General features: G+C 39.2%; 1 protein-coding gene across 7 annotated transcripts in view; it reads left to right on the top strand.

Moving 5' to 3' along the window:
• OSBPL6 (oxysterol binding protein like 6) overlaps window positions 1–27,233 on the top strand; it is a gene marked incomplete at its 5' end in the record, with an annotated part of 90,618 nt that overhangs the window by 38,082 nt on the left and 25,303 nt on the right. For 3 of the 7 annotated variants that reach the window (XM_079710150.1, XM_079710151.1, XM_079710154.1), the window contains 5 exons: window positions 1,988–2,120; window positions 8,181–8,284; window positions 8,848–8,940; window positions 18,879–19,044; window positions 22,827–22,960. In XM_079710150.1, the coding sequence (XP_079566276.1) occupies window positions 1,988–2,120; window positions 8,181–8,284; window positions 8,848–8,940; window positions 18,879–19,044; window positions 22,827–22,960 (630 nt within the window). Of the gene's footprint in view, window positions 1–1,987; window positions 2,121–8,180; window positions 8,285–8,847; window positions 8,941–13,376; window positions 13,452–18,878; window positions 19,045–22,826; window positions 22,961–23,764; window positions 23,789–27,233 lie in introns of all 7 variants that reach the window. The other 4 variants (XM_079710149.1, XM_079710148.1, XM_079710152.1 and 1 more) reach the window with 4 other exon arrangements.

Raw genomic sequence — 27,233 nt, forward strand, 5'->3', positions numbered from 1 at the left:
ATAGACATTAAACAGCTAAGCCAAGATCAGAATCTTCATCTTTGTTTCCAAAATCAGTGCCTTTTTCATTATACCAGGTACCAGATTAAGGGAGGCTGAAGCTATTCTTTCAGCTGTATTAAGAGTTCTTTTTCTGTGTTGCTGAAAAGCTAGAGGTGTTGCCTGTTAAAAACCAAGGTTAAGACAATAGACAGGGAGACAGCTATTTCTGCCTTTGCCTCAATAATTAAGTTTTCTGAACCATAGCCACATTGCACTGCCCAGGGGTCTTCCAGTTTCTCACTTGGCACCTGATACTGAGAATAGAGACATCTGTGAATAACTAGCTGCCCCAAGGAGTTGAGTTCAAATGTGTTTCAGTGAAGACTCTGCTTTTCTCTGTTTTCCTACATAGGGATGTATGGAATAACATATCCAAGTTTCCTCTGCAAAGCATTGAAAAACCTCATGGAGTAACTGCAAGACTCATCAAATCAGATTAAATGAAACACAGCTGTATTTAGTTTTTGCTATTTTGATGGAAATTACTTACCTAATTTTTGTTAAATCCCGTTAACTGTATTTCACAAGGCTCTCAAACCTTATTTCATTATGGAATATCTCTCTCCTAGGAACAGGGTATTGGGTTAACCCTAGTACTAACTGCTTCTGAAATCAAAGGAAATGAACCAGTAGGTCGGGGTCATTAGGAAGTAGGGCACTTACTGAATGACCCAACACAAGATGTGCAAGAGAGTCCCCAGGTTTCTCTGGGCCTCCTGTGTTCTCATCACAGAATAGAATGAATCCCAGAGTTAGTCCAAATTAAACAAGAAATGTATCCCAGGTGGATATTTTAAAAATATAAATGTTTAACCCTTTGGTTCTTCCAGCTTCTGCCTGTGTCTTTGGTACAGTGTCGATAAAAGACGTATTATTTTCATCCCTTGTGTGTTATTTATTAAATAACTTGGGTGACATCCGAGAATGGAGAACTGAAACCAAATCCTCCCCACTGTTTGCCTTGGAATAAGAGAGCTCTTCAACTCTGGTTTTCATAGATCTATTGCTCTAGTTACAAATGACATACCTCTGAGATCTAACTCAGTCAAAGATTTCTGTTACATTTATCAAATGCAGTAAAGAGTGAAAAGAGCTTTTTATCACTTTGCTTGAATTCTAAGCATCAAATTATGAGACTCTTGAATGTTAATTGGTTTGTGGCCCTGTGAGGGTAATAAATAAGTCTGGGTTTGCTAAGTATGTTCGTCCTTCACTTCATAATGATTTAGAAGAGACACAATCAGTTGTAACTGAATATTAAAGTCAAATATGGAGTTTTAAAGTTGTTTCAGCTTTGGGGAAAATAAGTTTCTTCTTTTTTCACAGTGTCTACTGTACTCACTTTAGTATCTACATACTTCATACAACTTTTATTTCACATAAAATCCCTTTAATGGAAAGTCTATCAGCTATAGATAATAATAACTTGCCAAGACTGCCATTTTATATATTACAGTTTTCAATATGCATTCACAGCATGACAAGGTTGCTTGCTGGTGGGTAATGTATTTAAGAATCACAGGTATCTGATGAGACCATGAGTTGATCATAAAGGTACAGAGAGCTTTCGGAAAGGAAAGGCCTTCACTCATGAGCTGAGTACTGCAACGAGGACACTGTATCAGCTGTAACTTACTGAGTAATGCAAAACTATTGAAAATTTGAGTTGGCATGTCCTTGCGAGTATGAGATATAACATACTTGAATGTTGTTCCCTTTGTTTTTTAGTGGAGATGGCAGCTTAACGAGTGTCATGTCATTATTGCTTAGAAATTTTGGCTCTACTGAGCTTATACCACATTTAGCCAAGAGGCTTCTTCCATATTTTGAGCGTGCCTTTTTGTTCCTCTCTTTTTTAATGTCACTTTGAGTATACTTGTGTTCTTTTTAGTAACTTAAATGTACTATTTCTGCCTAACCATACGCGTTTTTTTATTCATCGTAGGCGCAGCCAAACAGCTTTCCATGGCAGTCCCCTTTACCATGCGGTAGCAGCCTCCCTGCAACCTGCACGACCGGGCAGAGCAAAGTGGCAGCCTGGCTACAAGACTCGGAAGAAATGGACAGGTGTGCAGAAGGTTAGTTCTTCCCCATTGTGGGCTCTCAAGATGAGCCAAAGAAACAGCGCAAAAGGGGCAAAGAGTGGGTGCTGTACCTTTCACCCCCCAAGCCCCCTTGATTGCCTCCAGCTTTTTTTTTTTTTTTCTTATTTTTATAGCCCAGATCTCCTCTTTGCCATGTCTCGGGCTTCTTACCTGTCTGTTCTCCTGCACCCTCACACTCCTGAATCTGGTTTTTCCCTTACCCAGACTCCCACCCACTTCAACCCTCTCACTTCATCTCATTAGCAGTTCCCTCTGGCTTCGTTAGCCTCCGACACCCCGGACCCTGGTGGCGATCACCCAACTGAGTGCTGCCTTGGGAGCACCCTCCAGCCTCGCTGCTGACAGTCTACTAGGTCACTTACACAGCTGCCTTCTCTGCTGCTCCATCTGGCCCACAGAACAGTGTATGTTTCCCAACAACCAACAGTAAACAGCAAAATTATACTGATCTCAGATCCACAGTTACCTGGTAGTGGTGTTCCACTATGGATCAGTTATTAAGTACTCCGAGCTAATACATGATTCTTCACTGTACCATCTCTCAGCCTCTTAATCTGCAGAAATTTTCTCCTTCCTTGAAATGAACCTTAGCACGTTGGTCCAAACTGGATCCACAGACCATTTCCAGTCTGTGAGACAGCTTTCATTTGACCTTCAAAAATGAACAAAGCAAAACAACACAAAAACAACATAACAAGTATTTAATACATCTAAATTGATTTAATTTTTAAATTATCTTGAGATGATGTTGGGCCTAACTTTTTTGATATTAAATTTTTTTCTTTTATGAAGTTATGGTGAATGGAGATGTTACGTTATTTTATGTCCTCACTTAGAAAAATTGAAATTTGGCAACCTGGGTTCATGCCCCAACCAGTTCTTTTTCTTTTTTTTTGCTTTACACATGTGTGAACTCAACGTCTGCAGCATTTTTATTAGCCCTCTCCACATTCCAAACTTAATCTTTATGTAAAAATATGACTTTAAGGGGGATGTTGTATTCATAAAGTGTGTCCAGCTAACATTCCATTAAAAGGGTTTTACTTGAGTATATTCACAGAACACACAGACGTTACTTTGCCTTTATGAACTTCAGGTTGGGGAAGAAGCTGACCTCACTGTCCTAGACACTGCAGGCTTGCCTCTGCGGTGGTTCTAGACAGTCAGCCTCTCCTCTAATTTCTGCCACTTTGCACACGCTTGTGGAGTTTAACCTGGCCACCGCCATTGCTGAAAAGATTGAGACTGTCTACCGGGACAGAGTCCATTCATGTGACCAAAATAAATAGACATTGACCTTGATGCCAAGAAGCCCCTGGCTGGTGGGGGGTTGTCTTTGACTCCCTGTGTGCTTCAGATACTCTGTGGCCCATCCCTGTGCCCTCTCTCCAGTCTCGGGGGTGACCCTGCTTCTCCCCATCCTGATCTCTCTACCTGTGTCCTCGTCCTGCCATTCTGTTCTCCTTCAGGATTTAGGGTAGTAATGATCTCCTGTCTTGAGGACAACCTCAGCCTTTCCAACTTCAGTCATTCCTACCCATAGACTTCAGCTTCTCTCCCATAATTTGACTTTGCCCTTTTTGCTCTATAGAAGAAGCATTCTTGGCAGCAGGGCGCCATCTGCTTTCTGCTGTGTTCTCAAGCCTCATCCTCTGACCCGCCCTGCAAGACCTTCTTTAATGAGCCTCCTCTTTTAGGCCCCATGAAGTTTTCCTTTTTTTCCAACTGCTTCTTCTCTGTTTCATTGGGATTCTCCTCTGGCCAACCTTGGTAGCAGGGATGATCAAGATTCAGTATTCTGCTTTTAGCTTCAATAATAGTAACTATAGCTTGTTGCGTGCTCATATGGGCCAGGCACTGAACTAAGCACTTTACATATGTGGTATTTTATAGATTTTCACAATAGTACCAAGCAGGAATTTTGGAGATGAAAGGCATGCTTCTAGTTTCAACTGCAGTCTCTGTTTTGATGATGGTAGTGGTGGTAGTGGTGGCAGCTGATAGGTATGGGGTGCCGCAGGCACTGTTCTAGGTGTTTTAAGTGCGTCAACTCATTTAATCCTCTCAACTCCACTTTACTCCACTAGGTGAGAAAACTTAGGTACAGAGAAGTTAACTCACTTGGACCCAGTTCACACAGCTAGTAATGGTGGAGCTGGGATTCAAACTCAGGCAGTCTGACTCCAGAGCATATGCTCTTTTTTTTTTTTTTTTTAACATCTTTATTGGAGTATAATTGCTTTACAGTGGTGTGTTAGTTTCTGCTTTATAACAAAGTGAGTCAGTTATACATATACATATGTTCCCATATCTCTTCCCTCTTGCGTCTCCCTCCCTCCCACCCCTCCAGGCAGTCACAAAGCACCGAGCTGATCTCCCTGCAGAGCATAGGCTCTTAATCACTGCACCATATTTCTCTCAAAAGGGCTGAAAACTCTCTTTAAATTTCAGACCTCTGTATCCAGCCTGTGCTACATTCCCACCCCCTCCCTTGCTGTGGACCCTCTCTGTCTGTACACTTGGTCACGCCTTCTCCTTAGCCTGTCTAAAACCAAATTCTCCTCTGTGAAAATGGTCCCAGTTCCTGGGCTCCCCTGTTTTTGTCAGTGCCGCTCTCATAACCACTCCTGAAACTTCTGTCATCTCTGACTCACCCACCCTGTTCATCCAGCTGAAACTGAGTTCTGTTATTTCTTTGCAAACTTCCCCCATCTCCTCTCCCCCTCATCTACCCTTCCTCCAGAATTCCATTTCTGCTGTCCTAACTCAGGCTCACCCTTTGCCCAGTCTCTGACTGGTACCCGTACCCTCAGTCTCTTGCTCTGTGGCTCCGTCGCTCTCAGAGGCTCCTGGGAAATTACTGTGTTTGGACATGTTTGCATCCAGTGCCAGCACTTAGCAGCCGTTATCCCATTACCCTCGGCTATGAGACGTAGGTATTGCTACTGTCCCCACTTTGCAGATGAGGAAAGTGAAATGCACGGAGGTTAAGGAGCCTGCCCAAGATTACAGAGCTGCCCCGATAGAGAGGCTGGGACTCCAGCCAACCCACATTTGACTAATCCCAAAGCCATTCTTCGTTCACTACATATAATAGTCCCTCAAGACCACTATTTCATAAAATAACTTTTTGCAAAAATCTCTTCAGGTGGTTCTCCGTGAGCTCTTGGGCTTTAGTCCAAACTACTTAGCCCAGCGTTTAACATCCAGCTTTCAGCTTTCTGGCCCTGCCTACCCTTTCAACCTTGCCTTCCATAGGCCTAATTAAACTTATTTGCTGTTTCCTGAACGTGCTCGCATGTTCCTGCCTCCATGCCTTTGCACAGGCTCTCTTCCCAACCTGCAGTGCCCTCTCTGCCCTCTTGCCCTCCTCCACCTTCCTGTTTTGCTGAAACCTTTTTATCAATCCTCCAGACCCACAAAAGGTTCTACTGTCTCTTATAAGTCTGCTCTGATGACCTCAAACCACAGTAACTGTCCCTTTCCTGAACTACCACAGCACTTTTTTTTGGCGGGGCGGGGGGTCTATTTTGATCATTTCATAGTATCCCAGTATTGAGGTTGGTTGCATTTCAGAAGTTCATCAAGTAACATCTTCTTGAACCCATAACATAGCACATTTATAGTTCCAGTACTTAAAGAGGTTAGCTATTCATAGGTCTGGACTTCCGTCAGTCCAGATCTCAAGTATGTAAGGGAATTTCTTGGCTCTTGGAGAGCACTTTTTCCCATAGAAACAAAATATTAAATTAGTATTTTATATGCCATCCTTATGTACCAGTATATACTGTCACTAAAATGGTACGTAATAGTTCAACGTAGATTATTTATTGTGTACATTTTCTTTAAACCAGAATGTAAATTCCATGAATCTTATTTTATTGCTATATTCCCTGTGCTTAGAACTGTGCTGGGTGCATAGTGTCTTCCAAGTCAGTGATTCCTAAATGAAATAGTAAATGGATAACTTTGGATAGACCTTAATTTATTTAACTATTCTGCAATTGGACGTTTCTTTTTCTTTTTTTTAATTTAATTTTAAATTTTATTTTGGAATAGAGTTGATTTACAATGCTGTGTTAGTTTCAGGTGTACAGCAAAGTGATTCAGTTATACATATACATATATCTATTCTTTTTTCAGATTCTTTTCCCATGTAGGTTATTACAGAATATTGAGTAGAGTTCTTTTTAGAACAAGGTAGGGAAGATGAGAAAGTAAGTAAACTGCTAGATATTTAAGTTTAAAATTTTTTACTGTTATAAACTGTCTCGACAGTCCTTTCTTGGCATAATATTTCCTTTTTCCCAGATTCTAAAATTAGATCTAATTTAATGAAATTCTAGAGATTTCTTTTTTAAAGGTATTTTTATTGTCTTGGGCAAGTCCTTATAATCCTTACATACAACCAGGCACTTAAGCAAGGAGCAAAATTCTGCCAGGGGTTTCATTTCTTCCATGATAGAAGTGTCAAGGAATGGTGTGCTTGTTCCAAGTTAAGGCCCTAGAAGAATGATTAAACACAGTGCAGTTAATACTCCATAAAGACCATTTCTGGTTTTCATAGAATTTTCTCACCTCCCATCTCAGTTGCTACTTTCATTAGGAAGGTAAGAGAGTAAATAGTACTGTCACCACTTGACAGGTGAGAAAACTGCGGCTGAGAAGTATAAAGTAAATCAATGTCTCCCGACCCTTAGTTTTGGATCCTTTTGCCTTGAATCGAGTTCATTCACCAAGTTCTCTTTCCATTCTGTTAGAAAGGATTTTAAGCCCCATTTCTATATCCCTACGCTACCTACATACACCATTTGTGTAGAATAATCACAGTTATTTAGGAGAATTAATGTAATATTTACTGGATAGAAGCTTTAATGGATAGGTAGTGTTAGATAATGTCCCTACCAGCATGGTGCCTGTGATGTAGTTTTGTTCTTTAAAAGGCAAGTTAAAATATAGGTCTCTTGGGCTTCCCTGGTGGCGCAGTGGTTGAGAGTCTGCCTGCCGATGCAGGGGACGTGGGTTCGTGCCCCGGTCTGGGAAGGTCCCACATGCCGCAGAGCGGCTGGGCCTGTGAGCCATGGCCACTGAGCCTGTGCATCTGGAGCCTGTGCTCCGCAATGGAAGAGGCCGTGACAGTGAGAGGCCCGCATACCAAAAAAAAAAAAATATATATATATATATATAGAGAGAGAGAGAGAGAGAGGTCTCTTCTAGCCAACTCCTTTCTCCTCTTCCCTCTAACCCCTGCCTTCTTTCTTTGTACTAATTTTCTCCCTCATTCCTTCCCGTTTATCTTCAGTATTTCCTACCCTTCCAAGTCACTCACTTTATTTTCTTCGTGGGGCGCATGGGAGGAGTACAATGGTGCTGCCTCCCCTGAAATGGGGAGGGGGTGGTGGAAGGGTCCTAGCCCCCTCAGTACTCTCTTCCATCACCTGCGTTGGGTGATTTCCTTTCTTGAGGAACTTAAAGGCCACTGATGGCCAAGAGTTCCCTGGAAGAACAACAGCAGGACTTGAACAGCTCACCTAGGGCTCCACCCTAGGGCAGATGCTGCTGAGCGATGGGACCTGGGTGGGACCTGGCCCCCGATGTATTGCTGCTGCCCTGCTCTCTGTAGAGTGTACAGAGATTCTGAGTCCTATGTGAAGACCTTCATAGCAGGTAGACACATTCCTCACAACAAAACTGTACAACTGCTGAAGTTCCCTTGAGTATGCTTCTGATGTGACAAAGGCCACCTCAGCAGGAAAATGAGCACACCCAATTTCACTGGGATTTTAATGGCTTTCTACACTAATAACTGTTCATTTGTAAGAGTGGGTTTTGAGGTCATCCAATAAATAATCAGTGATTGTATGGTTCTAAACCGGAGACCAGTTCTGTTTTCTTTCATTTGCCAGTATCATCATTCTATAAACATAGATCTGCCTCATCATATTTGCCATAATTTGGATAGAGTGCCTTTTATTATCATAACCACCATTCCCTGCCCAGTTGTAACATATTTTAATTTCTGATTTGTATTAGACCTTGCACACTGCCAGTCAAACCTTGTGGAACTTAGCAAACTCCTGCAGAATTTGGAAATACTTCAGAGAACTCAGTCAGCGCCTAACTTTACTGACATGCAGGTAAACATTTTACTGCTGGTGGTCAAAGGACCTTAAGATATTCACTCAGAATTTTTACTGGATTGTTCTATGAATATACAAGGTAACATTTAAAGGGAAATAACTACAATAAGGATTGGTTTATATTCTGGAGTTATTCTTAATACTTTTGAATCTTGGTGTCATTGTGTTAAGATATATTTTTTGAAATGTTTTACATTTAAATACAAACTAACTGGAAGAAATAAATATCTGAATCATTCTTTCATTTTTGTGTTGCATTAGAAATGATAGTTATGAAGACATAACTTAGATACTCTCAGAATTATTACTGTCTTTTCATGTAGCAAAAACGCTAATCCTGTTTTCATTTGGTATAGCAGAAAAATATGTTTTATGGTTAAGTTTTTATCTCTGCTTTTAATGCCCACTGTGCATCAGATATACCTTTATCTCCCGGCTGGTTTGCTTTAGGTGTCTAACAATGATTCAGTACTAACTTGCTGTGCTCTCTTTGTCTATACCTGTATCATCTGTGTTAACTTAATAATGCTTTGTTGCTTTTAACTATTTGTGTAATGTAGGCTAACTGTGTAGATATTTCAAAGAAAGACAAGCGGGTCACAAGACGATGGAGAACAAAAAGTGTCAGCAAAGATACAAAAATACAGCTGCAGGTACAGACTTTACTGTTCCTTCATTTATACTTATATATATATTTAAAAATATTAGTCTGTATATATCAATTCACAGAAGTTGGAAAGCTTAAAGCAGCTTTTAACTGCTTTAAAGCTAGTGCTTTTCAGACTGAGTTATATTATCTAAAGTAGTGAGAAATCTATTCTTATTCTGGCATAAGTAAAAAGAATTTAAGGTTAAAATTATGTAATATGTCTGTAAAGTGGCATTTTCATGCTCAGTTATGGCCTTGGAACCATTAAAACATATTTTAACAAAAAGTCATCTTAAAAATCTAGACTGAAAAACAAATGGGTTGTAATGAACATTCATTTATATATACTAGATCTTAAAAGAGGCTTTTTATGTGTTAACGCTGTCCAAACTTGTATCTGTCAATAAATGAGATGAGGACTGCAGTAGGTTAGAAGGTAACAAACTTGGGTTCTAATCTAATCACTGTGATTTCCTGGCAGTATAATCTCATGCATTTTTGTTAAATTTTCGGGGCTTCCATTAACTCCTGGGTAAAGTGATGGAGTTTACTTGATGATCTCTGAATTCCTTTTTGACTCTAAAATTCTATGATTCTACAAAAATATTATTGGCCATCAACAATCACTTTTAAAATTTGAACTAAAGTCTTCATGGCTTGTGATAAACTTACTTGAAATTCATTTTAAATAAGTTATTTAGTTGAAGTGAATAGCTTAAAATTTTTTAAGTAAGATCCTTTTATGTCATTGCATTGCAGTGATACAAAATATGGCAAATGCCTAAAATCTCTTACATCAAAATTCATGTTACTTTCAGATCTTTAAGCTTGAATTTCTGCTACTCCAATTCTAGCTATATACTATAAAGGACTCTTGCCCTGCACAATCAAAATTAGACTTATGATTTTGTTTTTCTTTTTATTGCACTATAATTCAACCTATATTCTAACACAGAGGTAAAAGGGACTGCTTTTTAGAATTCTTCAGTCTTTTAAATAAGAACAATAATTCTTCCTTAATTCTGGTTTTATTGATAACATTCTTTGTGTTTTAATTCTGAATGTATGAATAACAAACTCTTTGTTGCTTTGCTTGCTAATCTGATATATTTGAAAATAAATTTTCACAAGCACTAATGATCGGTGTTTTTTTTAGTTAGAATGTCCACATTCTATGAACACAATTTTTTGTGGTCTTTTGTTCAGTATGTTTCTGTGCGTTTTCCCTTCTTTTCAGAAAATTAATACTGTAGAGACAAATGTGCCAAATGACTTCACAAGAAAATTGCCTAAAATTGCTTTTGAGCATATGATTGTCTAGTTTTGTGGTGGTTGGTTTTTTTTTTGTTGTTGTTGTTTTTTAAACATGGCATCTATGGTTATCATAGCCAGGAAAAAAGAACCTTAATTATAAATAAAATAATTGAAGAAGGCCAGCATCATAAGAACATATACATTTGTGGATGGATATCATTTCAGTCTTGGTTTTATAAGGTATCCCATTGAACAAATTCCCATTCACAGCTGTGGTCTGCAATAGGTTGGTTCTCAACGTGTATGAGTGCAATGCCACTGGCTGTCCTGCTGTGGTTACGAGGCCCACCGTGGTCCCCATATCACTCAGTGTTTTCTGGAAGAAACAGAATGTAATTCTGAATAGCCCTCCTATTCACAGGCTGTGCTTTTCAATGTGTGGAGAGTTTATGAAGATTTTTTTCTGAGTCATCAAAAGAAGTTGTTCAAAAAGCAGGAGAATATTCTCCATTTCATATTCCTGTCACATTTTGGGGTGGTTTGTTCTTAAATTTTCATTTATGCTCTTTTGCCTTGTTTCTGTTTTGGCAAAGAGTAACAAAATGGCCCTTGTGATTCTAGTTTAATTATTTTGGGGGGAAATTGAAACCATCTCTTCCCATACTCAAAGAAAATGCTAAACTTCCGAAAGTAGATTTAGTTCCAACTCCAGTGGAAATAAATAGACTGAGAGGTGGCGGTAAGCTATTAATCATTCCCAGAGAAACCTCACTTCCACTTGATCTGGTAAAACAAAGGATCATAGGGTGAATGCTGCAGAATTTAGTACCATCCCTAGACATTTTCTGCTCACCCAAACCGACAGGCCTTCCAGAATCCCTCAGGATGCTCATTCTCTATCACTGAGAAGTTACTTGGAAGTTTCTTCACCATGCACAACTGACTGGGGAATCTTAAAATCAGCCAGGGATGACTATGGCTAATATGAATGTCATTACTCATCAGTATTTTACCTACAGAAAGTCACAGCATTTATTTTTACTGTAGTGGATTAAACATACCCACCACTTTCTCCCACCCTAATACACAGGTTTTTCCCTCCTGTTTTAAATGTTTCTTGACCATCAGAATCCCATCTCATGATACCAAGTATTTGTTTTGAGCCCATAATCATCTCACTACTTGAACCACTTTCTTCATTGTTGTGGCCAACTTGAGAGACTTTTTTGGTAGTGAGTGGCTCATCTTTCATCCCCTCTATCGTTTGGAACTTCTAGTCCACCAGACATTTATGCATTATGCCTGGTGGTGGTGGTGGTTATTGTTCCTGCTGTTGTTGTTATGGATCTTGTTTTACTGAAGTTTGTATGCAGCATTCTGCAGTAGTTGTAATTTTTGAAATAATTATAAAATAGATCATTTTAAAAATTGACTTTAGGGAAGTAAAAATGAAGAACATGTTATACTGCATGTTTGATTGCTTCTTCTTAGGTAAGTTAGATTATGCTGTTGATATGAATGTGAATGTTAAAATTTGGACCATATTTCTCCTTGAAGCCACTGGGAAGCTAGCTCAAGAATCCATTGTGTAATTAATTGGAGGCAATAGTTGTCCTAGACGTCTCTGTGGAATTACCTGTTAGAAAAAATACTTCCTGTGTCCCAAAGCTCAAATTTCTTGTTCTCATAAAAATCTCAGTCTCATCATCATGCAGTAAAACAGTTTGCTTGTGTTTTAAATGAGGTGGAGGAGGGCAAGAAGAGAATGATTTTATAAGGGTTGCTGTAGAAGAGATTGCTGTTACATTTCCTGTGTTGCTAATAGCATGCATTAAATACTAGATCCGTAGATAATGGAGAGAATGAGGAATAGTAGGAGGTATGGGGTAGCAGATAAATGATCTGATGTCATTCATATGCAGCTATCCTAGATCTCACAGATGTTCAAATTACACTGAAGAGTAAAAATATATTCTTTCTCCTTTTTTTTTCTTTTTTATTACAGTAGGCATAAAGGAATTTTGTATAGGAAATGTTTTGTCTAGAGCAGATTATGTGTGTGTGTTTGTGTTTAATAAACATATACATATATGTACACAGAAGATTTATGACGATTGAGAGAAATGTGAATATAATTTGGAAAATTAAAGAGAATTGGAGATATAAGAATTTAAAATATTTTTCTGTTATTCCAAAAAGACTAACACAGCCATGCTGGTTTTTTTCTCAGTCTGACTGTTAGGTGACCCTGAGAACATTTCAGCTAATTGGAACTGAATTTATTGCTCACAACCTTGAAGAGTCAGGGTCTGTCAAATGCAGCAAAGTTGAGTTGATTAGAAGGCAGTGTTATTACCCTTTATCGTGTCCACCAAAAAGAGAAGAAAAAAAGGAAAGAAAGAAAGAAAGAAGGAAAGAAAGCAAGCTCTAAGATTCTTCTACTGGTTTATGCATAGTTGCACATCACTAAATGAAGCCTATTCTTTCAGATTTTCATAGCTGGTTTTTATAGATGTCCCAGCACACTGAGGACATTGAGATTTTTTCCCTATATTATGGGGACTGGCTTCCTCCTTGGAAAATTCTTCAACCTGAAAATCAATATCATTCTTAATACTGAATCCCAGAGACCTTTATAGTAGGAGAAAACATAGGGAGTTGAGGATTCCTGGTATCCTTCCCCTTACTTTTTCCTCCCAGCAAGAAACAAAAAATTCTTCCTGACCAACAGGAGGCTCTCATTACAACCTGTTTGCTTTAGCCTTTGCACATTATTTATTTAGTCACTTTTCCCTGAACTCATTTTTTTTTTTGCTTTGATCTACTAAATGCCTTTTGGCTTCGTAGAACATGGCATTGCATGAATAAAACAAGTCATACATTTATTTTACCTTGAAATCGTAAGCTCTTCATCACTTCATAACTTTCCATCTCCTTTTGGGGTAGGGGTTATATTCAGCAAATAGATTTAAGTGTTTGGGTGTTCTACCATGAGAACAATAAACTTTCCTCACAGCATGAATGCCCCTCCAAGCTATTTTCAATGCTAAGATTTAGCAAAAGTCAATTTTCAGTTAAAAATTCTCCCTCTCTCTTGTCTGATTATCTTCCATCCTCCCATATCCTGTCTTCTCCCTCCCCCATCCCGTGTTTTCTCCTCCCTCCTCTTCTCTCATTCACTGTCAGGAAGGGCCATCTTCGAAGGGCCAGTTCAGCACAGCTCGGCGCCGGCAGAGGCTAGCAGCAGCAGTGGCTACAACAGTGAGTGGATTTCAATCTCAAGTGGATGTTTAATGAGAATGAGAAACTGTGTACTAGTGTCACCCTGCCCCGCGTTCCAGTGGTGCCGCTCGTGTGCGATGGCATCAAGCACAGCCCTCTCCTGTGTTGGCGGAGCTCTCGCATGTTCTCTGGCTGTCTTTGCACTGCCGGCCTTGCACACAGGTGTTTGGGTTTGCAATGGAAAACTATCATGGGATCCAGATCTCTGCTTCTACTCTCAGTGTGAGAAACAGTTTAAATTCAAGGATGCAAAACGGAGTGTGTGGGCGATTTCCTGAAACGATGTGGGTTTGGGGATTTTTCTTTTTGTTTTTTTTTTTGTTTTTTTTGCCATACTGATATTGGAACCGTTGCTAACTGATTTCTGTTTTTCTAAGAAAAGCCATGTTACTACAGACGTAAATTGTGCTTTTTTGGTAGCAATGTGACTATTTGAAAAGGATGTGAGAATAAAGAAATGAGAGGGTAAGAAAAGGTGAATTTTTATATCATCTCTCAGCGGCTACCCAGACTTACACTTAGCAAAGGAAAGTTGTTTTCTGGAAAGAATATTGAGCTGGAAATCAGAAAATATAGTGTGGAAAGGAGAAAACCACAAAGTTAAATGGTGTTTAATTCACATCTAGATGTTGGTTTGGCTTTTTTTTTTTTTTTTTTTTTTGTGGTACGCGGGCCTCTCACCGTTGTGGCCTCTCCTGTTGCGGGGCACAGGCTCCGGACGCGCAGGCTCAGCAGCCATGGCTCACAGGCCTAGCCGCCCCGCGGCATGTGGGATCTTCCCAGACCGGGGCACGAACCCGTGTCCCCTGCATCGGCAGGCGGACTCTCAACCTCTGCGCCACCAGGGAAGCCCTTGGCTTTTTTTTTTTAAAGAGAAAATAGGATGGATGTTAGGAGGTTAGAGGGAGTATTAAGATATATAAGGCAAATAACTAAAACTTAAAATTGAATAGAAGGTGCTTAGAATAGTGAACTGCCACGTGGAATATAAAATAGAATATGTAAACCAAGAACCTTATGCTGGATAAAAATAAATCATAATATTTGTTTAATCATGACATCCTATCAACTTTTTATATACAGAGTACTGAGTTCATCATGGCAAACATTAATTTTTTGGCTATTACGTAAGATTTCCTGAATTATCATAGTGTTGCTCTTGCTGCTGGTGGAATGTATTTTAAGACTAGAATTGCTGAAAAGTATGAAAAGATTTTGGTTGCATTGTAGGAGAATGGATACTGGTGTATGGATTGTTGGTTTTCTACTTTATAACTAATGACTGACTCTTGATTTGTATCTGGGTACTTAGCTGGTTTGTTTGAGAGACAAATAATTTTGATTATGAAATGAACAAGTGACATGAAATTTATTAGGGACTGACTCTTAAACTCACAGTTTTGTGAATGCTTGAACCAACAAATTTTTGAAATTGATTTCATGGTTAATGTCTATCTTATGCATATATTCAAATACAGATGAAAAAAGTATCTGATACTGACATGGTAACAGATTCTGACCATAAATTCATGTAAAATCAATTTTTAAATTCTTAAATGTAACCTTTCATTTACAAAATTCAGAAACCCAAATGATTATTAGAGAGAGAACAATATCTCAGTATGGAAAGGGAGGGTCAGTCATTTTATGAAAATACAAATGTTTCCTTAAATAATGTAATTCTAAGATGGCATGCAGGGAAGTGATTGTGTTTCTACTGTGTTCATTTTTTGATTGCAGATACATATAGTGAATATAATAAAACTGAGATTAGATCCTATTTGAATAGGTTGATTTTTTTTTTTAGTTGGGAGTACAAGAGAAAAAGCTTTTGAAAGATGGAGGTATTAATGCTCACCTCCTCCAGGGTAGCTGTGACCACAGAGGTTAAGAATAACTTAGAGCATCTATTGAATGAAGCTGGCAGCATTGAGTCATGTATTCAGGAATAATTAGAGGGAGTGGTTACTCTAAACCCTCTAGGATCTATAGCTTTTAACTCCATACCATAGCAGGACAACATCTAGCAGGACCTTCCGCTGGCTCCCTCAGCTCCCTTGCCCACATCTCAGTGACCTGTCGCTGGTGACTCAACCCTCCTGTTTCTTTTAGTGCAGTGGTTCCCCTTAATTCCCTGCCTTTCCTCTTCCCAACAGTAAAGTTAGCCCACACATTTGCAGTCTGTCCTATCCTGCTAGTTGCCTTTTGTCTGGAATTCTTCCAAATGACTCCAGCTACTTGTTCTCCTTGCCCACTTAGGTGTGTAGGGCAGCTGAGATTGCTCCCAAAGACAGTACACTCAGGATGTTTCAGAGATTTATTCTTGTTGATTCTTAGCACTAGCATCCATAATGGTCCACTTGCACCATCAGGCAGGCCCAACAGAATAGGGGGTTGGAAAGGAGAAATGCTGGCCCCTCCCCATAGAAGGACCCCAAGAGTCCCAGTGCAATCAGTACTCCACACTAGCATCCCTGTACATGTGATGCAGAGTAACAGTAGCAGGTGACTTTTCATATTGGCTCCGTGAGTTGTATATATGCTCAATATCTTCCTTAGACTTGCTGTTGTGTGTTCTCTTTTTTATTCATGTTTACCACTGCTAAATTTCAGTGCCAGTAGTCCACTGTCAATCTGTTCCTCTTTTGGCTTCTTTATAGACAGGTGATAAAAGCATCTCCTAACAGCCCCCTTCCAAACTGCAGTTACTGGTACCAGAATATTCCAGGATCAGGCTTCCTCCCTGTCACAGGATTTCAAGGAAGCCTTGGATTTCTTTCCTAAGGAGGATGTGAAGCTGCATTTCCATCACTGAGGTTTCTCACGTACAAACATTGAGAGCTGTAGACAGCCCCACTCCAGTCATCACTGACAGAGAACCTAGTTACCGTTTAAATTTTCAAATCCCATAATACTCAAATTGATAAATAAAAAAATGAGTAAATAAGCCCCCAGACTGAAGAGATATTCAGTTAGAGTTAGATTAATACATCTCAATTTGTAGTCTCATTTCATTTCATGAATTTTTCAATTAAAATGATCCATTCCACATACTTCTTTTAACCAAAAAAAAAAAAATCAATATAAACGTTTTCAGTCAGAAGTATATAAATACTAGTTTTCAGTGTCCCAGGGAAGTGCTTGATTGCAGTTTGAATAGAGCATTCCAAGTCCCTTTCCCTGTGGGTTATATACAAAATCATTTTTCCCATTTTAATTGCCAATTTAAACTTCCATTATGTTCAAAATATAAATTTGTAACATGTTTTTCTTCTCAGTGTCTGAGTCCAACTTTTAATAAAGAGCCCATTATCTCAGGAACAAGTCTGGGTCCTCACTGGACTCTCTGGGCCTCCACTGCACCCTGGCCTCCCATCACTACTGCTCCCCCAGCCTCCCTATCCACTCAAGGGAGGAGACCCCTCTCCAACACCATGCCCCTCCTCGGAGCGTTGAGGGCACCTGAGTGCAGATAAAACCCTTTTGTTGATCCTCAACACATTTCATTCCCCACCACCGAACATGCACATTCTTTTTTCTCAAATGCTCTTCTAGTTCCTTGCATCCTGAAACCATATCCTTAAATCTGCAAACTCCTTGGTCTACCCATTTCCTCAGGTCACAGTCTCTGCCCATGACCTCCTCATCACCAACCTTTCCATGGATTCTCTCTTTCCCTCCTAGAGGGCCTTGGGCTGACTGCTCTTTCTAGATTTAGCATCACCACAGGCAAGGACAGAAATTTTCTTTATCTATCTTTAAATATTCTTTCACATAAACCCCATTCCCTTATGGATATCCTAAAAAACCTCAGTCATTACTGTCACAAAGTTGCCTGGATAGGATTCCAGCAAATTACTGAACCCAAGAACTCCATTTTCTCAAATGGCTTATCTGCCACTTTTGTGTCTCTTCTCTGGAATAGCCAGGAATTCACATCCTGATGAGATAAACAAGCTGTTGTCACCTCCCAGCCCAGTGTAGCCAAGGTCCCCATGGGGGATGAGGAAGAGTTACTTTGATGACTCCAGATACCAGATTCTTCTCATATCATATTAACATGCTTAGCTTAGCGGAATTGGGGAGAAAGCTTCATGCCCACTTTCTTTCCCAGTAAGCCTTGGATATCTTTTGAGATAAATAACTCCTTGCCAAGACAAAGCTACATCCTAAGGACCCTCTCCAGTCTCAACTGCCCTCACCCAGACCCACCAACTGCAGCTCAGGCTAGAGTTTTGGGGTGTCTCCATCTCCTCCATCCCTGTAACCTCCGTGCACAGGCACATGCTTGCTTGCTCCCTCCCTCCCCTCTTTTTCTGTCATGAGGTTTAAAGCTAAATACAACAATGAAAAAAGGAAGTGGTTCTGACATACATGTACATCAGACAAGATATTGGTTCCTTCCTCCTACAGCATATTTTCTGTTAGGTAGAGGGTGTGAATTATCTTTTAATTTATACAAGATTCAGCATGTGGAGGAGTCTAAGAGTCTGATTCTTGAAGGTAATTGAATGCATATCTGTGCAGTAAGACTTAGGGGACCTCCCCTGGTAATCTGATTTATAAGAGGAATTGGTATTCTCATTTTCCAAGAGTGTTTTGCTGACAGCATTTGTAATGGTCAGGTAGAACCTTCTAGAAGGAGAGGGAAAGGTGCTTTGCCCCCACCCATCAGAAGCCTAGCCCAGATCCAGCCTGGGCAAGGAAGTACCTCTAGCCATTTGGGGAAATCTATAGGAATATGACTTTTTTTACTTAATGCTTTTCAATGTTGGCCAGTTCATAAGCCATGTTTATGTAACATACAAAGGTAAACTACAGTAACTTACATTTCATTTACAAATACATCTTGATAAATCAATTTCAAATTTAATTGTGAGTCCCTTTAAGCCATTATTATATTTAGTATTAAACTTACTTATGTTTTATCTAATGGCAATGGAGCAAGTGAATCTTTCTGTATACTCACCTCTTGAATTTTTACCTATTCAGTAAATTCCTGCTCCAGGCTCAGAAAGAAGTAGGCATAAAAAGTGCTCTGACTTGAGTACCCAGACTTTGTGAGAGAAGGTCAGCTACGTCACAGTTCAGACTGCTTTCTGCCAGCACTGTTTCTGTGAGTTCAGAGCTGAAGCTTATCTGGGATTGTGCCTGTTCTTCCTGTCATTGTGTAGTCATCTCTCCCTGTGACAGTGAAAAGCCAGTGAGTCAGTGGCAGTACTAAATCAACTATGGGAAATGAGACTCCTTCCTACCCAGACACCTGCAAAATAAATGAGTACGGTCTCCGAGTGTGTCCTCAGAGAGGAATCTATTATACTGGAGACTGGAAGAGATCTTTTCTGTGTAAGAGAGGGTGGAACAATGTGCTGTTGTTCTCTAATAATTTGTGTCCTCCCCTTTCAGGTTCCTTTCAGTGCTACCATGTCCCCGGTTCGCTTGCATTCCTCCAACCCCAACCTTTGTGCAGATATTGAATTTCAGACTCCCCCTAGCCATCTCACAGACCCTCTGGAAAGTTCAATGGATTATACAAAGCTTCAAGAAGAATTTTGTCTAATTGCACAGAAAGGTAACAATAAATATAATGTGCCCTTGAGAGAAGCTCTCTTTCTTGATGGGAAGCTGCCATTTATTCTCTTATCCTTGTTTAGGTTATCATGGTAGAAAGGTCAAATGGTTTATGTATTTATTGCAGTTCTGTAAACAAAATGCAGTGGGATATGATGCCCGCCTCCTGGGAGAACACACATCATAGGGTTACAGTTTTGACTGAGTAAAGAAAGTAGCATTGAGGGTGAGAAAAGGCAGAAAGGCAGAAAGACAAAAAAGGTGTTAACCTTTGATGACTGTTCTTCCTGTTGCTTTCAGGCCTGGCACTAGGATTGTAGGTCATCATAAATTAAAATTTGATTTTCTTCACTCAGAGAATATTAGGATAATGGGATTATCTATTTATTCTCTGAAATTTGCGGAATCAAACACTTAGGGGGAAAAAAAGGCATTATCCCAGGCAGGTCAGCAGACACTACTACTCAACACCTGTTTTTCATCATTTAATACATACTTGTGAGTTAGCCTTAGCAAGGGAAAAAAAGAAAAGAAACAGATTCTGTTTTGAAACTCTTTTTTTATTAAACGACCTAATAAGTTTTACTTTACAGTTTGTGGGTAAGGAATTTAGGAAGGCTCAGCTAAGCAGTTCTTCTGTGCCACGTGGCATTGGCTGGGCTCCCTCAACAGTATTCAGCGGGAAGCTGGGCTGAATTGTTCAAGGTGTCTTCACTAGCACTTTGGTTGGACCGCTGGGAGGCTGCACACAACTCTGTCCTCTCCTTCTCCCTCTCCGTGGCAGCTCAGGGCTCCAAAAGAATGGAGTGGATTGGAACGGAAGCAGCCAGCTCTGGACCTGAAGCACTGTCCTTTCACTGCACTCTACTGGTCAGAGCTTCACAGGCCAGTCCAGATTTGAGGGGAGCAGAAGTCCACCCCACCTTGGAGTCTCTTTTTTGATGTTAAGTTTTCAATAAGGCATGTTGCAGAAGTTCAATTGCTGTCATCAGGCACAGGGAGTAAGAGTATAATAAATAAGAAGCAGGAGAGTGGAGTGTAGGTGGACTGGGCCGTCTTGTCTGTGTTTACCAAGAAGAGCCTCAGCTCCCAAATTAACTCTCTCCCCTTATTGCTATAGCATTTAAATTTCAGCCACTGAAACTTTGTGTGTGTGTGTGTGTGTGTGTGTGTGTGTGTGCCTTATGATAGTACCTTCGCAGTCTCTTGGAGAAAGATACACATTATGTTGTTTTCAGTCACTAACATCTTATTATGAATTAATCACATTTATTTCCCCTGGGCCCGCTGGTAATAGGTTATAAAATATTCTTGAAAATGTGTGTTAAATGGAACATCTCAAGTACCCCCCATAATACTCAAGAGCCTAGTGACTCAGGAAAGAAGTGGCACACTCTGAGGACATCTCTGGGAATGCTGAAGTCAACAAAAATGTATAGTCTTTTTTTTTTTTTTTTTTTTGCGGTACACGGGCCTCTCACTGTTGTGGCCTCTCCCGTTGCGGAGCACAGGCTCCGGACGCGCAGGCTCAGCGGCCATGGCTCACGGGCCCAGCCGCTCCGCGGCATGCGGGATCCTCCCAGACCAGGGCACGAACTCGCGTCCCCTGCATCGGCAGGCGGACTCCCAACCACTGCGCCACCAGGGAAGCCCTATAGTCTTAAACCATCATCAAAGACGTGCTAGGAGAGATTTCTTTAATTCCACAATCCTGAAGCAATTAAACTATATCATCTCCCCCACCTTTTTTTTCTATAGATTTTTCAGTTGAGATTCTGTAAGGCCACCTCTCTTTCACCTCCTGTTTTACTCCTTGCACATTTTTATTGCATATCTTAGCTGGATGCTAATCATGTCATTAAACTAGAGCAATGTTATTTTGTTTATATAACAGCATAGATTTATGGCCAGGAAAGCCAGTAGCTTTTACTTCTAATGTGAGGTTATAGCAGCAGGTAAAATGAGACAGCAAATGTGTGAATTAACTATAGCACAGCTTCTAAAGGAAGATGGGTAAGTTTGAAGGTAGCCCTGGGAAAACTTTGTGTATTTGGTTGCAATCCGGAGACTTTCAGGAAATCCAAGTTTCAACAGAATTTTAAAACCTTTGTTGAAACAACATGTTTTCTTTTCAGTTGTGCTAGAAAAAAGGGGGGGTGCTTTTCTATGACTATTGAATGAACTCTTTAGGAAGAATTATGGATTTTGAATTGAGTGAGAGTCTGCTTTTAGAGCTGCCAGTTGGGTTAACATATTTCAGCTATCAAGTTATTACCTTAAAATTGATAACTAGAATGTAGCACATAAATCAATAGATTGTGAGTCCCTTATGATCTCACTATTTTTCCCCTTTAATTCAGGCCACTGTTTTATGCTAAATTTTTCCACTTCTTTAAAAAAAATCCTTTCTCTTATAAGGAAATCCCTATTTTAGAAGACTTTGCATTTTATAGAAACTGTTATTGTAAAGATAGGAGTTGGAAATTCAACCTTTTTGTGTTTCAGAATTAAAGACTGCCTTGGATTTTTACCAATGTATGTTGTTAGGTATGCAGAAATGGTGGTGGAGGTTGTTTTTATTGTTGCTTTTATTTTGTTTTATTTTATTTCCAGCTCTATTGAGATATAATTGACATGTAATATTGTATAAGTTCAAGGTATACATGTTGATTTGATACACTTATATACTGAAAATAATTGTGATAGCTAACACCGTACTATTTCTTTTTTTTTTTTTAATATTTATTTGGTTGTACTGGGTCTTTGTTGCAGCAGGCGGGCTCCTTAGTTGCAGCTCGCAGGCTCCTTAGTTGTGACTCACTGGCTCCTTAGTTGCAGCACGTGGGCTCCTTAGTTACGGCTTGCTGGCTCCTTAGTTGCAGCACGTGGGCTCCTTAGTTACGGCTTGCTGGCTCCTTAGTTGCGGCAGGTGGGCTCCTAAGTTGCGGCATGCATGTGGGATCTAGTTCCCTGACCAGGGATTGAACTCGGGCCCCCTGCATTGGGAGTGTGGAGTCTTCACCACTGCGCCACCAGGGAAGTCCCACCATTTCTTTTTTGTGGTGCGAACATTTAAGACCTACTCTCTTAGGAACTTTCATGTAAATAGTACAGTACTATTAACTATAACAGTATACTGTACATTAGATCCCGAGAACTTATTCATCTTATAACTGGAAGTTTGTGCTCTTTAAAAACACTTCTGATATCATGATGTTCTTGGCTGAGAAAGTAATGCAAGTGCTGTTCTTAAGACCAAATCATTTCCTACCCCAAAGAGAACTAGTTAGAACTTCTAAAACAGCTGTCTTATTTATATTGGAAGGACTCATAAAATGCTCTTGTTTGGGTGCACACTTTGGGGAAATAATTTTTGATAGTTCTAAATGATTTGCATGAGGCTTCATTGTACACAGAACTGCTCAAATATTGCCTTCAAATATGGCAGAGTAAAACTTGTTCCCTTTTCCTTCTAGGAATTATAGTTTAGTTTCTAAATACTGAAATTTAAAAATTGATAATTTTATATGCTGCTTCCAGGTCTTTGTTGGCTTATCTGGTTTGAAATGCTAAAACTTTCATCCTGATTAATTACCATTCCTATATTTGTTTTGTGTATAGATATTCTGGTAGATTCCATTTTATGGCTGACTTTCAATTAGACTGTAACATAAACTTTCCAGAAAATATCTGTGCATGAGTTAAAGTACTGAGAAGTTTATAATTTTGTATATTCTTTCTGGATCCATTTGATCTTTGTTTCTTACTTTTCTCCCCACGCAGTGCATTCTCTTTTGAAGTCAGCGTTTAATAGCATAGCTATAGAGAAGGAGAAGCTTAAGCAGATGGTTTCTGAGCAGGATCACAATAAAGGCCACAGCACGCAGATGGCACGGCTCCGACAGTCACTGTCTCAGGTAAATGAGAGTGTTTGTTTCACTCTCATAATACATTCCTAACCCTATAAGCCAAAGATGGGGGTGGAGGCAATCCATCATGGGGATGGCACATCATCTGAAATTCTCCCAAGACATTGCAGTGTCAGTATTACATTTTATTACTTTTCTTCCAACCAATATCAAGGTAAGAGTGAAAATCAACCAAACTTGCTTGCAAACATAATTGCTATTTTGGCTGATTGAATACTTTTAATGCCTCTCTGTAGTCATTATAGGGCAGTCCCTGGTTTAAAAAAAAAAATCATGCATTTGTACGTGATTTACATACACATTTAAACAGTTACGTTCCAGAATATGTTTGATCCAATGTCAAATAGACAAAATCTACCAGATCTTCCACACTTACTATTTTTTCCCACTTATATTTTAATCTGTTGAAAATTACTGATAACTATTACCTATTTTTTCTATTCTGATTTGCACTCTTAGGATTTTCTTCCTAAGTTACGCTCCCTGAAGCTAGACTCTTATATATATTTCAGTATATATTTTACACTATAATAAATATTACTCAATATATATTATATTGATCTTATTAATACTAATCAAGTCCCTGTGTATTTCAAGGTTGAAATTGCTGTTAAAAATCCTTTAAAACTGCCCTTATGCTTTCTTACACTGAGCACTTCCTCTGAAATATTTTCATTTAGTCTATAAATTAACCTCTAAAACTTCCTTTGAGACTTCAATGTTGTTATTGATTTTGTATGAGAACTCAGTGTTTATATAAAATATTGTTCACTTCCTGGTGCCTTGGATCAGAGCGAAGGAGCAAGCAAATCCTGGGTAAGTGGTTTTCCATGTGGATCAGCTCCTGCTTGAAGAGTTTCCCTCAGTTCCTGAAAATTAGACTTAAACTGGTCTCACCATGTTTTATGTACCTGAACTGTCAGCATCTTTTCAGCGTTAAGTTTCACATTATTGAATGCTTTTTTCTGGGCCACACTTTCTGCTGTTTGCCATCAAACACTGTCAGTTGAGGTGCATATGCTGCTTCCAGTGCAAAACTAGGGAACTCGAGAGCCTGAGCATTCAAAGCGGCAACTGTGTTCCAGTCTTCAGAGGGCTTCCTTCACAAGCACACTTTAACGGTTGCCCTGTACTGATCTCATGTCATGTATCTGTTGCACACCTAGTCCATGTTAATCGATCTTCTGAATCATGATCCTGAAAGGATCATGAATCAGAAAGATCAAAATAATGGTTAGTAAACATCTTGTATGTCATCTTGTAAATGTGTCAAATACACTTTTGTCCCCCTACATGTTGCAGTGTTTTTCTTCAGATGTATTGAGGATTGAAGTCTTAGTGGTATGAGATAAGCTTGTACTAAGAAAAATAAGAAAATATGCTTGTTTCCTGCTTGCTTGCTTTTATTTGCTTGTTGGTAAGACAGAGAATAGTAAACACATCTAAGTTTGGGAGGTCAGGTGAGATTAGAAATGGTGATGAAGAGAAATTTTAAAGCAGTCATTCATTTGTTCATTCATTTATTCATTGTGTTTCATTCAACTACTGTACTTTAGGTACAGTGCAAGGTATAGGACACCAAGTTAAAAGTAGCCCTGGCCATGTTCCCAGGAAGTTCATGATCTGACTACTGAGATGAGCAGTATTTACTCAGGAAACAGTTAAATGGACCACGCTGTAGTCCATTCCCAGTGGCACATGAGCGGTGCAGATTTCCAGGGCTCTGCGTGTTCAGAGAAATGAGAGATGCCTGAGCTGTGAGCAGACCCAGAGATCAGGTTCGTGGAAGAATTGGTCCTTGATGGACCTCAGGAGATAGCAGCAGCTGTTACCAACCTGATAAAAGTAAAATAAAGTGAAATTACATCAACTTGCGTGCTTTGGGTTAAATGTTTCCTTCTCTTGTGTAAACATTTATTTGCATCTAGACTTAGAGCCTCAATAGATTTTTGTTGGGTTATTTGCAAGGGGCAGGGCATGTTATATTTACTTCGTTTTTTTGAACTCAAAAAATGTGAAAATAACTTGGGACTATAAAGATAGTTATACCCTGTCCACTAGTGAATTCAGTGCTTCCAGTTCTGTGTTATCACAGCATCTTGGCTGCGTTCACATCCTTGTGTCTGTACATACCTTCCCATTGGGTGGGTTGTTCCCTCCTGAGCTCTAGGGCTCAGGAGAGAGGCCCTGGCAGAAAGATGTGGATACCCCCGTATATCGGTGAATTTATAGATGTTGATAAGTTGTGTTTTCAGTCAGAATAAAAGAGGCCAACGGAGCTGCCATAGAGAACATTAGTATTTAAAGGACAAAAATGAGGATCCTTTGATGGAAACCTAGGGGAAACAGCTGACAAATTTAGGTAGCTATGATCATTGAGATCAGGGTAAAGAGTTTTGATAATTTCAAGAACGAAAAGGTTAACAGGGTCTGACTTAGCAGCAAATGATATATGGACTGAAAGTCAACCTTGAATTTGGCAGTCATCTAAGTTTGTTTGTGTCATGAAGGGAAGGAACTAGCAGATAAGGAGACATTGAAGATGGGAAACAATTAACTGATGTAGCCATCCTGATTGGCTAATTCTATTATTTTCATTGTGCCTCTTTAAATATAGCATTAAGGATTGAACAAGATATGAAATAGCTTGAGTACATTGAGACAGCTGTTCTACGTATGTTTCTATGTTAATATAACTTCACATTATATATTTTAGGTAGCCTAAAGACATCTTTGATCCTTATTCAGGTATCATCAGTTAAAACCCAGATATTTTTTTAATGAACAGTTACCAATCCAAGTCTCCCCCAAGAAAGGGAAGGAGAGAGAGAGACTGTTTAAATAACTTTTTAGATTAGTCTAACATTTTTAAAGCTTATTTTTTATTTGACATACTGATTTGATATACATCTAATGATTAAAATGCAGCTTTTCAATAAAGCTTTTAAATATATCAACTTGGCAAATTCCATCATCCTTTTAGAAGGTAGATAGCATAATAAAATAAGTAAAATTAGCATTCTTCACTGCATGCTCAGCATAAATTTTTACCGGCCTTGGGCATGTAATAATTTGCAAGGCTGAACAGTATAATAAATTTCTCTTCTAAAGTAGTATTTCATCCCTGATCTATATGTATATAAAAATGTACATAATTCTGTTATTTTACCCCATGAGACTTTAAAAGTAAACTTTTACACCTGAAAGGCAGCATAGATGTTGGATTTACACCTGTAGGACAAGGTATTTTGTGTGGCATGTATCCCTTTGTAAATGACTTTATTTCACAGCAGCTATAATTTTATGTACTGAACACCAAAATCAAATAGTATATAGTAAGACTGTGGTAAACTCAGCACCCTAGATTACTATAACGAAAGATTCAACTTGCCTTGAGTCTGTCTTCAATACATTACACTCCGTCACTATTACCAGTTTGATTTCTGGCCCCAGAGTTTGTACACAGCTTGTGCTAAATGCATTGGGTGTTGGGTCCATACAAATGTGAGCAGCAGAATATGAGCCAGTACTCAGTGTAGAGTTACTGAATTTCATTAGATCAGTACGGCATCCACTGTTAGATGTGCCATCCTTCTGTGCATTACTAAGAAAGAAAAAACTGTCAGTTAACTGACCAGTGCTTCAGAGGTGTTAATGTTTGAGGAATTGTGCATATTAGAATCAGTGAAACGTGGTATGTTTGGGAATGTAAGCAAAAACATTGGCTTAAGGCACATAGCAGCATAATTAATAGCAGCATAATTAAAATACCAGTCATAGTGTTTACCATCCTTCCTGTCTACAACATTTTCTACATCCAAAATAAGTATTCTGTGTTGGGATAAATGTTTTAAGTGTATTTGTTCCTGAATTTCAGAGTTCCCTGAGACTTGGCCAAATTTGTTGTATATGAAGATATTCTTCATAGAATCCTTTACATCTTTTTTTTAGCTATCCAGTAACTTTAAATTGATGTCATTTTGGGCATAATTTGGCAATATTTATTAAAAGCCTTAAAAATATTTTACCCTTTGACCCTTTGGTTCATGGCTGATATGTATAATCTAAGGGGGTAATGCTGAATGTAGAAAGCCTGTATGCACATAAACGTTCATGGCAGCATTATTTATCCTAAGAAAAATCAGTAACAACGTAAGTGCCCAAGAGTAGAAAATAATCACTTGTTCCGCAGTTATAAAAATCACATTTGTGAAGAGTTTGAAACGTAAAATAAATATCTGTGTACAAAGAATAAGTGGCA

Source organism: Hyperoodon ampullatus, assembly GCF_949752795.1.
Source record: "Hyperoodon ampullatus genome assembly, chromosome: 8".
Taxonomy (NCBI): Eukaryota; Metazoa; Chordata; class Mammalia; order Artiodactyla; family Ziphiidae; genus Hyperoodon; species Hyperoodon ampullatus.